Source organism: Ammospiza caudacuta, chromosome 1 (assembly GCF_027887145.1).
Source record: "Ammospiza caudacuta isolate bAmmCau1 chromosome 1, bAmmCau1.pri, whole genome shotgun sequence".
Lineage (NCBI taxonomy): Eukaryota > Metazoa > Chordata > Aves > Passeriformes > Passerellidae > Ammospiza > Ammospiza caudacuta.
Window position 1 is genome coordinate 136,673,585 of NC_080593.1, and position 12,116 is coordinate 136,685,700.

General features: G+C 36.1%; 1 protein-coding gene across 1 annotated transcript in view; it reads left to right on the forward strand.

Annotated features, from left to right (window-relative positions):
* The window catches only part of CNGB3 (cyclic nucleotide gated channel subunit beta 3), a 59,674-nt gene that overhangs the window by 42,520 nt on the left and 5,038 nt on the right, over positions 1–12,116 (forward strand). The window contains exons 11-15 of the mRNA XM_058817888.1: positions 3,085–3,226; positions 5,170–5,329; positions 5,705–5,802; positions 6,821–6,904; positions 8,458–8,576. Of these exons, the coding sequence (XP_058673871.1) occupies positions 3,085–3,226; positions 5,170–5,329; positions 5,705–5,802; positions 6,821–6,904; positions 8,458–8,576 (603 nt within the window). The remainder of the gene's footprint in view (positions 1–3,084; positions 3,227–5,169; positions 5,330–5,704; positions 5,803–6,820; positions 6,905–8,457; positions 8,577–12,116) is intronic.

Genomic DNA, 12,116 nt, shown 5'->3' on the forward strand with positions numbered 1-12,116 from the left:
AAGTAAAAGCTTTGTATTTTGCTCCACTGTGCCTGAGATTCTCAGACTCACAGGCATCTGATGAACACATCACTCGAGAAGAGGTACCAAGGAGGAAGCCATTAGTTTATGAAGGCTGCTGCTTTACTTTGCTTAAACCCATCCTGGCTGTAATCTGAGAGGAGTCAAACATGATAGTCCTGAAACAATGCTTCCCTGGGCTGAAATGAATATGTGAATATCCCCTTAAAAGTTGAGAGACACGTGTACAAGGACTTGCTTTACCTGCACTAACCAAAACCATGAAAGAAGTGTAGGTCGCTCTGAAATGGACTTTTCTGACAAAGAATTTTCTACTGACATAATATTACAAGGTATCTGATTTGCAGTGTTTCTGAATGTTTTCATACCTAGGATTTTTTTAAAGGAAAAATCTAGTACTTTGGTTGCCTGAAGGATAAACATACTCTCTATGATGTGCAGAGGAAAAAATCCCTTTCTTGTCTCATGACTGTTGTTTACTTCAACAGTAATTTTATAGCAGGCTGGTAAGCTGTGTAGTGAACAGTGAGTGTTTCCAGACACATGCTGGTAGGAAGCAGAGCTGCTAATACTGTTGAAATAGGAGTTGTTTTTTCTGGCTTTCCTCAAACAAAATTTACAATCTCATTTTCCCCCTTCTTAGGGAAGAAAAAAGCTGCTCTGTATTTCAACTGTGCAACTTCCATTTCAGATTAAAATAAAAACAAAAAATGCATAAATTGAGAAAACCTGTTCCAAAGAGATAGAGAATATCGCGTACATTACCAATAGAAAGTTTCTTTTGAAGTAAAATCGCAGAAGAATACGGTATATTAACTAAATTTTAAGAAAGGGTAGAGAGATATAAAAACACTCACATTTTGGACATACAACACTGCAAAGAATGTGACCCCTAATTTCTTCTGAGGAGCTGCTTTCATTCTTTGTAGACATTCCCAGAATAAAGATTATATTGTCTTTCATGGCGGTTTGCAAACTTGGCACACAGAGCCATTGAGGGTGAGTGATTTGCTTAATTACTTTTTTTTCCTAAAGTATCACAGAAATATTGTTAATTTCTTTACTTTTATATTACCCAATTATACATGTTTCAAGCACCACAGGATGTTCAGTTATGGCAAATCAATATATTAATATGCTTTACATAATTACACTCAGTCAAACTAGAAGCATCATTTTATGCTTAAATCTGTAATTCTTCCAAAATGGACCTCAGTATTTTTCTTATTATTTGTTTATGCTACAGAAGTCTAAGAAAAAGCTGCCACTTATGCATACTTTGCTGGAAACATGCATATGTGATATTTTATCCAAGTGAAAATATTATTGTGGGGCAATTCAGCAGTTCATTTTGCATCCCTAACAAGCAAAGATGTTAAGATGGAAGATATGCAATGAATTTTTTTATTTAAGGACTCTGAATGAAAATGGCCAGTTCTGTTAACATCTAAAACTAGAAAATTATGGTAAAAGTGATCGCTGTTACTGCATATTCTTGTCCGCAACCAAATAAAAAAGGGACTTTGTAATGAAAAGCAGGTATCAATTGCTTGGTAAAGGTTTGTGTTTTGGGGGAAAAACTTGAAAACACTTTCAAGTGATTTAAGAAAAAGCAAACTTCATTGGAATTGGTTGTTTTTGTGAGTTTATTTTCTCACATTTGCACAAAACAGACCTTGCAGCTGTATTATTACATGAACCTGTTATTATAGTGGAGTTCATACCTTATAAAGAGAGGAGTCTGAAATAGACCTAATGTCTGCAAGCAGACCAGGTGTCCCCAGGGTCAGAGCAGGCATGAGAAAAGGCACATGAGACTTTCTATTTCAAAACAAACTTATCTCCTAAAGTATTTCTTCTGTGTCTTAGTGCTGGGGATGGGGGGGTTGTTTGGGGTTTTTTAAATTATTATTTAAAATGCAATAAAATTCAACACACATAAGGAATCATCATTGCTTCAGAAGCAGTAGTCACAGCTAAAGTAATAGAAAATACCACTTTATAATTAAGGAAAATGAAGCTCCATTCCTAATCATCAGCAAAGATGAAATCTGATTATCCAGAAACTTGGGAAGTCACATTCTAACTAATAGCAGGCTTTTAAAAATATATCTAAACCAGTCAATTGTTTGCTCCGAAAAGAAGGAAATTATACCATTCTCACAAAAATGATTTGAACTAGTTATTCCCCACTGCAGTGCTGCATTGCTTGAGGTTACCATGTTCTAGAAAGTGATTTAAACCATAATTTTAGAGATGCCAAGGCACTTTTTTAAAGCATTCCGTCCAGGTCCTTTGCTCCTTTCATAAACTTGTAGTAGAAATACACAACTTGAAGGAAAAAGGCTCTGTAGTGAAAAAGGCATGAAAGATTTTGTTAAGGTGGCAGAAGGAGTTATGGAGATGAGCAGCTAGGAGATATTAACAGAGGAGTCAACCTTTCAGTGCTGAATTAGTGGTTTGGAGAAGCTGAATTAACACACAGCTTGTGGAAATATAAAACGTTTTAGGCATAACCTGCAGATTGAGCCAATGAAGGGTGCTCAGAAGCAGAGTGGGAGGAAGACCAGCACAACAAATGGAGTAAAAATGGACACAAGAAGAATGGTATTGCATTTGTCATTCCCACCATAGGGCTTTACACTGGTGTCCTCACACTAAAGAAAGGGACCTCCAGGTGTTTGAGCACCTGTTATGCTGCTACAGAGAGATTCTGGGAAGTCTCCCACACTTTTACACTGCTTTTGACCATCTTCACTGGTAGCATTCTAACACTGTAATGTCCACCTTGGCTATTTTGCACACAAATCTTTAACGCTACCTAGAATTACTAGAGAACAGTAAATTATATGCATGCCCCATACATTCTTATTTTGCTGTGAGTGAAGATATTCAACTCAACCTGGCCTACATAATTGTATAATTTATAAATTCACAACCCTTTATAAAATGCTGAAAGTCTTTTGGACTGAAAAGCATGACTGAAAGGCCCAACTCAGGTCAGGTCAGTTAAGCATATGCTCGACTTCAAACACATAACAAAAATGCTGTTTGTATCCACAGGTACCTGAGGTGTTACTACTGGGCAGTTCGGAGCTTAATCACCATCGGTGGCCTTGCAGAGCCACAAACGCTGTTTGAGATCATTTTTCAGCTGCTGAATTATTTCATGGGTGTCTTTGTCTTCTCCAGCTTGATTGGTCAGGTACATAAAAAAATCAATAACAGGTTAGATTCAAATTACTGTAATGTAGTGATAATATATTCAATTTAATGGACTTAAGTTCTGAAAAAAAGTTTCATTTCTGTCCTCTATTTTAACATCAAACATTATTTTTATAATGTCAAACTTATTTAATGTCAACATTTTTTAATGTTAAACTTATGTTTCTGATAAATACATGTGTTCAATAAGTTCCCTGTCTTGCAGCTCTTTTGCACACAAGCTGATTAAAAGCCAAGACTCTGCAGGACACAGATGACTCTTGAAACTATGTATAATTCCTTTTTTTTTTCCATACTCACAGCCAAAGAGACAAATCCTTGACATTTGCATTATACTGTTAAATCTGAAATAAAAATTGTGATTGTTGAGTAAGTCATGCTCAGTACTACTACCAATAGGATTCTGTTAATGGAAATCCCATTATTTTTGTCAAACCAGCACTCTGATCTCTTCCACAAGTTACAATATATTTGTCATCCTGAAAATTAACTGGTTTTCATTTCTCTCGCCTCCCATTTGGCAGGAGGAAAATAAAAAAGCCCATAGCACAGCAAATCAGTTATATTTCCAAATGAACATAATTGGAATATTTCTGGTTTGTAACTATTAAACTTGGTCTTTAGATCATGGGTTTTAAAACACATTGCCTACAGAAAAATAAATGCTGAGGTTTCTGAGTGAGGCTGTGCGTTATCAGTTTCTGTAGAAACCATTCCAGACTTTTTGATTTCTCCATGCCTGTTATAAAATTAATTATTAAAAAAAACCCCTAAATTAGAACTAAAATGTAATTCTTGTTTTGAATACAGTATTTGAAAAGTTCAATCAAGCAGCTGGAGATTGCATATGTGTCTTGCTCTTCGGAACTGCAAGAAGGGGTCACTGTCACTGAAGAGACTCTTCCCTACAGGATTTAAAATTCCCCCATAAACCAGAATTACCAAAAATAAAACAGTACATACATATAAAATATTTCTTCTGGAAAACAACTGAATTCAAGTATATAGAATTAAGCTTTGGAGCTTGCATATTTATAACTTTTCCCTGAATTGTTGTAACTATCAATGAAGGCCTCATTTCCCCAAGAAGATTCTACGGATGACTTTTTGTGACCAGTGTAGTCATTTGTAGTCTCAAACTTTAAACCTTAACACACAAGCTGCTTCATTGCAGTTTTTTGGTTATAACTCCTGTTTACCAAGAACCCTTAAAATTATTGAGTTATTTGTGCTTTAGCACACTTGCCTAAAAATTCTTATTCCCATTACAATCAATTGCATCTCTGTAAAGAAGAGCAAAATTGAGCCCATGGCACATTAATCCTTGGCAGCTGCCACATGAGGCCATTCCACTAAAATCACATCTGAATACTTATTCTTTTGAAGAAGGAACATCTATGAACATTAACACATCCACTTTCTAAAAACTGAATCACATTTGAGTTGAAATGTTAAATGATGTTCCTGTGCTAAAAACTTTAAGGTCACCTTTCAGCTCTCAGAGCTTAGGACTGATCTCAGCTATTTAAGAGTGGCACAATCTTAGTTTTAGTGGTGTCACATGATGCTATTACAGAAATTCAGCCCAGTTTTCTTTGCTTCTAAGTCGCATTGCTTGCCAAATACAGAGTTGCTTTACTATGGATTTTTAAGAAAAGTATTATCTATCATTTTCATCCATGTGCAACACTGCAAGACAGAAGAATAAGCTAAAACACAGAAACAATTCCTCCAAAATCATGTTACAATCAGACAATCAGATTAAATCTAATGTTTCTGAAAAAGCAGATGAAGCACCTATTCAAAACATGCAGCCAAATGCATAATTTTTTGAAAAAAGTAGTATATTTCATAAGTTGCTGACAAAATAAAATCAAGGCTATTTTTTCTGAAAAGTGTGGTAACAACAATTGATGTTTGCAGATGAGAGACGTAATTGGAGCAGCAACAGCAGGGCAGAACTACTTTCGTTCCTGTGTGGACAACACTGTCTCCTATATGAACACCTATTCCATTCCAAAATTGGTGCAGAATCGTGTTCGAACGTGGTATGAATACACATGGGACTCTCAGGGAATGCTGGGTGAGGATTTCCAGTTACTTAGCATGTCTCAGTGGAGAGTGGTTGTACAGATACGGATACAGATACAGATACAGATACAGATACAGATACAGGGTGAAATTCATATTTCTCCTTTTCTGAATTGCATGTGGGAAGTGAGCGGAGGCTGCTCAACTTACTTTGGAAAAGAAAGAAACTACAAAGAAATAAGATTCTTATTACTCTACAAACTCTGTTCATTAATACAATGTTTTGGTAATAATTTTAGACAAGATTTATTAAAAGCATATTAGCTTCTTCCTCACTTGAACTCATAAGTGTTAGAATAACTCCATTAAGTTAGTTTTGCTCATTTTTGTGGACATTCCTTAATTTGCCTTTTTTTTTTTTTCCCAGATGAATCAGAATTACTGGAGCAGATGCCAACCAAAATGCACTTAGCTGTAGCAATTGATGTGAACTTTGCCATTGTCAACAAAGTGGACTTATTCAAAGCAAGTAGTTTTACAAGAGAATGCAGAAATATGTGGTATTCCATAGAGAAACTTTGTTTTGTGCATCTTGCAACTCTTAAGTACGTTTGTTAGTAGGCAAGGCAAAATAAGTCAAAGAAATATCTCAGGAATGGAGACGTCAGAACAAACCCAAGTGCCTGCATTTGGATTTTTTTTGTGTTGAGGCAGTGATCTTGAAAGAAACAAATGAGATTAGAACAAAGTCCTGTTATGACCACATCTTCTAGCTGATGGCATGGTCAGACTGTGAGTGAGTTCAGAGTACAATTCATCTCAACATCAGAGAATAATTTAATTTTTGACACAGTCACCTTGCTGTGGCCACCCAGGTCTGCCTCAGAGATCACCCACGCTCAGTGTTCTGGCAATGTAACATTGGTGTAGAGAAAGCTGCATCATAGTCAGTTTTTGTGCAAAGGAGCTTTCTCTTTACTTACCATGGTAGTTCAAAACTGGTATTCTGGAAAAAAAGCAAGGAGATCCTGAGTTTTTAGAAGTATACACAGAAAATTTTCTTATTAGGATATTTGTAAGAAATCACTTGATATACCTATATAAAAATTACATGGCTGTACATTTTTTCTACATCTGTTGAAGGCATAGAATTCATAGATTCATATGAGCCTTTGGTAGAATTCATAGATTCATATAAGCATTTGACAGAATCTGTTGTTTTCCCCTGGACTGGTTTAAAAAAATCCCATAACATCCCCATAAAAGATACATAAAGCTCTGAACATAACACTAACTGAGCTTCCTCAGAAAATCTTCACTTTATTAAAAAATGGAAATACGTCCAACCCATAGAGAACTTCATCAGTATTTGAAATAACAACTCTTTCAGTCCTTTCTCAGCTCTAGTAGCTGATCTTTATGATGTTTTGAGTTTGCATTCCAATTACGGAATCCCTGGGTTATTCCTGTATTGTTGGCTTTTGAGGCACTAATAATCACTTTTAATACTGAATTAGAAGAGTGATCAACTCTATTTTAACAGGGCTGTGATACCCAGATGATATATGACATGCTGCTAAGGTTGAAATCCATTGTATATTTACCTGGTGACTTTGTCTGCAAAAAGGTGAGAATTCTTGTTTTATTCAGATAAGAATTATATTATGTGTTTCAGAAAAAGAGTTCAGATATCGGTCAACAATGTCCTTTAAATAAACTTAATCCTGACTGAATTAGAAAGCATAAAATTAATTAAGCTACTCTGTGTAATAACAACAAATATGCTCTCAAATTTCAATCTAGAACAAGACAATATGAATTTTATTACTTACATTACCAACCATGAAATTATAGTAATATGGGAAAGTATTTAATGTAAATATGGTTTATCTAATGATACCTCATGAAATTTTAATATTTAAAATTGATCAAACATAATGTTTCTATACTTCTATGCATACAAACCCAGCCTACAGGTCTCAGTCTATGATGGTTTGCCTGTGCTTCATTTGTGTACTCAGACACACTTAGATAGGATTATTTAAGAATGTTAGAAAAACACTGCATCCCATAGAGCTCCTTCCAGCAGGATCTGCTCTGCCTTCACTCACAGCTCTGAGCCAGGTTTCCAGCTGAATGCTGTCACACTGTCATCTCTTAGGAAATATTTCTATCTTGTCTCAGCTTTTTGGCTTAAACCTGGCCAGACAGATAGTTCACAGGTAAATATCTCAGCTTCTGACCAGGGAGCCCACGTCTCTTTCCAGGAGGCGTGTAAACAGAGGCCAAAGTCAGATGCAAAAGCTTGGGGAAGATGAATGGTAATCTGTACTAGTACTGCTCTGGCAAGGGACCCACAGGTCCCACCACCTACACAAATGACCATCAGAACCCCCTAACTTGTCTTTAGCAGTTCTGGTCCAACTTGTCCACTAAGGTCCTGCTCTCTCACAGAGTTAAGCACACAATCCTGCCCCAGAACATGGGGCTAGCTCCACTGACCCCACTGTGCTGAAGTTAAACATTTGTGAATACACTGAAGGATCAAGTGTGTCCCTTCAAAGACCAATCCCAGAATTGCTGTTGGCTAAGAAGGGTGGAAGAGCAGTTTGGTGTGTTTGCTTATACAGTGCACAGGATAAAAAGATCTTTGACTACAGCTGGGACTCTGACACAACAGAGGGAATAAAGGACAGCAACAGATTCAATGCCTTGATACTGCAGTCCGATGCAAACAGTTCTTAACAAGTTATGAGAAATTGAACTATCAACTTATTACAGCTTGATTCAGAGCTAAAAGGCCTCTCACTTGTATAAGTCTACTATACAAGTGACCAACAACCATAGCAATCTTATTAATGCTGCAACATGAAGTAGGGAATGTTGGAGCCACCTTCCCCCTGGATGTGTGTCAGTCTCACCCTATTCACCAAGGAGATGCTGCATGCAATTGGAGCACCAAGTGAAGAGACAGGAAGTGCAAGGCCCTTCATTTTCAGTCCTGGCTCTGTTGCTGCTGCTTTTTCACTTTTAAAACCAAATTGCTGCTTTGCCTCATAATAGTGGTACACCCTCTGCTCATGAGAGAGTAGAAAGATATTTAAAGAAGAACCTGTAATATAGTTCTAATAACAAGAACCATTGCTAAAACATGGGCTCTTTATGCGTTTGTATACCCAGGGAGAGATTGGCAGAGAGATGTACATCATCAAACAGGGTGAAGTTCAAGTCCTTGGAGGCCCTGATGGTACCAAAGTCCTGGTTACTCTAAGAGCAGGAGCTGTATTTGGAGAGATCAGGTAGGTTCTTCACAGTTTTGAATATTTTTTTTAGAGCTTGTCAAATAATCAGTGGTTATTTAACTTCTCTGTGGTAAGTGTGACAGTGGGGAGGCTAGAAAGTGAGTAGGATCAACAAAGAGGACACTGAGCAAGGAGATGCATGTAAGTGAAGGAAAATCTAAGTGAAGCACCAGTGATTAAAAGAGTAAGATCTGAGACCAGTGTTTTGATCAATGCACACAGGGATATAGAGATAAATTTCTTCTTTAGCATTTTAAAGATTTAACACATCTCTCTGTTATACTGTCTGCAATACAGGAGGACCAAATGTATTTTATTGTCTGTATAATAAGACTAGGTGCCATTAAATGACAGATGGCAAAGATAAAAATTAATCTCCAACAAAATAGATACAAAAACCTAAAATAGCAATTAAAACAGTTAATTTAAGAGCTGATTAAATTGCTGAAAATCAGACAACCCAAATTGAAAAAGTATTTATTTAAAAGCATACAAGACAACAAAAAAGGTGGATAGACCAGATTTTTTTGTCTGAATTTATCTGGATGAGATTTTTTTTGCTGGTGGCTACAAATGGTTTTTATATTCTGCATGTACTTTCTATGCAAAATCCATTAACTCATATGTGCTAAGTTCCCCAGTTAGCCAATCAAGTGCTAATTTTTAGGCACTGCATCCCTCTGCTGGGGATGGCCCACGGAAAAGTAATAAAATAAATGTGCTGCTGTATGTGATAAAATGGATCCTTGGTTTCTTCCAGCTGCCTTCCTGTTATTGTTAATTCTCTTGCTGGTAGCTTTAATCTGCCTTTCAAAAAGCAATAATCAGCTCTGGTCCAGGTTTACATTTGTCCTCTAGTTGTGTCTCCCTTTGTAGTAGGGAAACATTCCTGTTTATCCAGTGATGTGAGTACAGAACTTGCTCAGACCTCAAGTGGAAAACACCTGATATATCTCAGTTACAGAACTTGTTCATTAAGTGGGAAAGTGAAATTATATTAGTTCTTGGAGAAGGTTATATGGGAGATATTTCTCTGTGTGACAATATAATTACCTGAGCAAAGCCTCCAAACAAAAGGCTGTATTGTAAGTTATGCAGAAAGATTGAGAATGAACTCATCAATAAGGGCTGACTAATGAAAAGACAGAAGAAAAGCTAAAGCAGCCCCCCTATGTAACACACACATGGTTCTCAATTATTTATTAGTCTGGTATTTGAAGTGAGAACTTTGTATTTTAAACTGAGAAATGATAACTGTTGGTTTCAAAACAAGGAAGTGATTTTTACACTTTTGATCCAACACAGGTGAGCGCTTGTTTCCATGAGAGAACCACAGAACAACCTTTAAAGATTCATTTCCCTGTACGTGTTACTCTGTACATAATTGCCAATACAGCCAGCAAAACCCCCAGCAATGCTATAACACTACACTTCTAGTCTTGTTTTATTCATCACTGACCTACTGCAGCAGCAAACCCATTCAGACACGTGTAATTTGCATATAAAACATCAGGCAGTGGATAAACTCAAGGAGAAAAATCCACAGCAACTGGCAGACACGATGCACTAAGCTTATCAGTAGAGATATGCTCTTCCTAGTGGCAAGGTGCTAGAAAATAATGAGTTTGTATTGTGCCTTTCTATATAAATTTTTTCAAGGTCTTCTGAATAGAGAAGACCACAGGCAAATGGAAAAGAATATTCTTTAATGGATTATGTACTACTTTTTCTAGGACATCCAAGTTTTCCTCTCACTTTATAATGGTTATAACCTGATATCAGGTTGATTTCCTTCTGATTTCCAATTCAAGATTTATTTGGAGAAATATGTCAGCTTCCTTCTGAATGGATTAGGCATATGATTTATATGCTTGCTATTTAATCTAACTCTGTTAAAAATATATGTCAATGATGCTTAAAATTCTCCAGGAGCAAAGGAATTGAAGAAAATAAAAACTGTTTATTTCCAAAACTTCCCTGAATTATGCTAGAGAGCCAATGTAAGAGTAACAAACAAACATGTCCCTTGACAATTTCATCCTTGAAAATTATTACAGAAAGGGATTAAGTAATGGGAGTTCCAATTAACATTTTACCCTCATTGCTACATCTATACTTTCCTGTATAGATATCAGTTTGGGGACGTAAAATAATTTCAGAATCAGAAGCAAACAGATTGTGGTCTTAATGAGAGCCTGTCAGCAAAGACAATTCAGAACAAGAGAAATTCAGTTATACAAGCATTTCACTAGCCCAGAGAAAGTTGCACTTGAAGCCAGATGCCCTCATTCATCCATTTACTGGTATTTCCTATCAGAAAATGTTAATTCTGGAAAAACTAAAACATTTCTCAATTTTATGTAAATTTTTGACAGGAAGATCTCTAAATGTTTGATCTCAGCATCAGCTTTCAGTTGTTTTGTAATTTTCAACTTTATATGAAAAATCCAAACTACAGGGACTATTTAGTTTTGTGAAAGATTATGTTTTCCAGTACTTTGGTCCAGGATTTCCCTCAAAGTAGTAGCTGCTATTTTTCATAGTCTCTGCCCTTTGGAGTTTGACTTCCTTATCAGAAGCAAGATCCAGACTCATTTCCCTTTCCTGACTTACCAGTTCTCCTCATATGCACATAGGTGCCCAGCTGAGCCACCACAACCCTGCATGTTCAGCTGATAACACAAGCCATTCCCCAATTTCTATTAACAGTAGCTTCCCACAGAGATCAGCTATAAAAACAATGGGTAAGCTGAGTCATCACTGAGACAACTTTTTAGTGTGAAATTTAATTTGCTACCATAAGAATTCCAAGGTTATCAACTTCTACTATTATTAGAGCATTTGATTCTCAAAACTGGAGTAAAAACTGTTAGGTAAAAAAAAGCAAATTTTGTGATTAATATAGATATTGCATTACCAAGAATCCCTGCAAGGCAAACGTATCTGTTTTAAAAAATTTGGTCATGTAACTCTTCACACACTAACCTCTAACCAAACCAGATTGAATGCTGAAGTACCAACTTTGTCCTTAGTCAAAATGATTCTGTTTGAGCAAAGGCTGCCTTACTTGTAAAATTCACCTCACAACATCACCATAATGAAAAAGCTGATCTCTTTAGTCCCTGTCTACCTTGATAAAATGAGCTTTCTCTTAGGAAAGCCTAAAAATGATTGTTCAATGACTTGTTGAGAAATGATTCATCAGAGCTCAAAAGATATTTGCAATTTTCTTTAGCAGATTTTCCTATTGTGCAAAGAGTTTTATTCTATCTGAGGAATCATAGAGAATTGTTTAAAAAGAAGATTATAAACTGCATTTTCAGCTTCATTCCATGTACTGATTGCTGTCTTGAATTGCAGAAAAACACACTGTGGGCATGTAAAACTAGCCTTGCACACACAGTTGCAGAGGTCTCCTACTATCCTTTATAAATTAAATATATTAACTACACAATTCAATACTTAGAAATATGCTTTATAAATATCTTTAATATTAAAACAAATATATATCCTTTATTATTACTTCAGATCAGTATT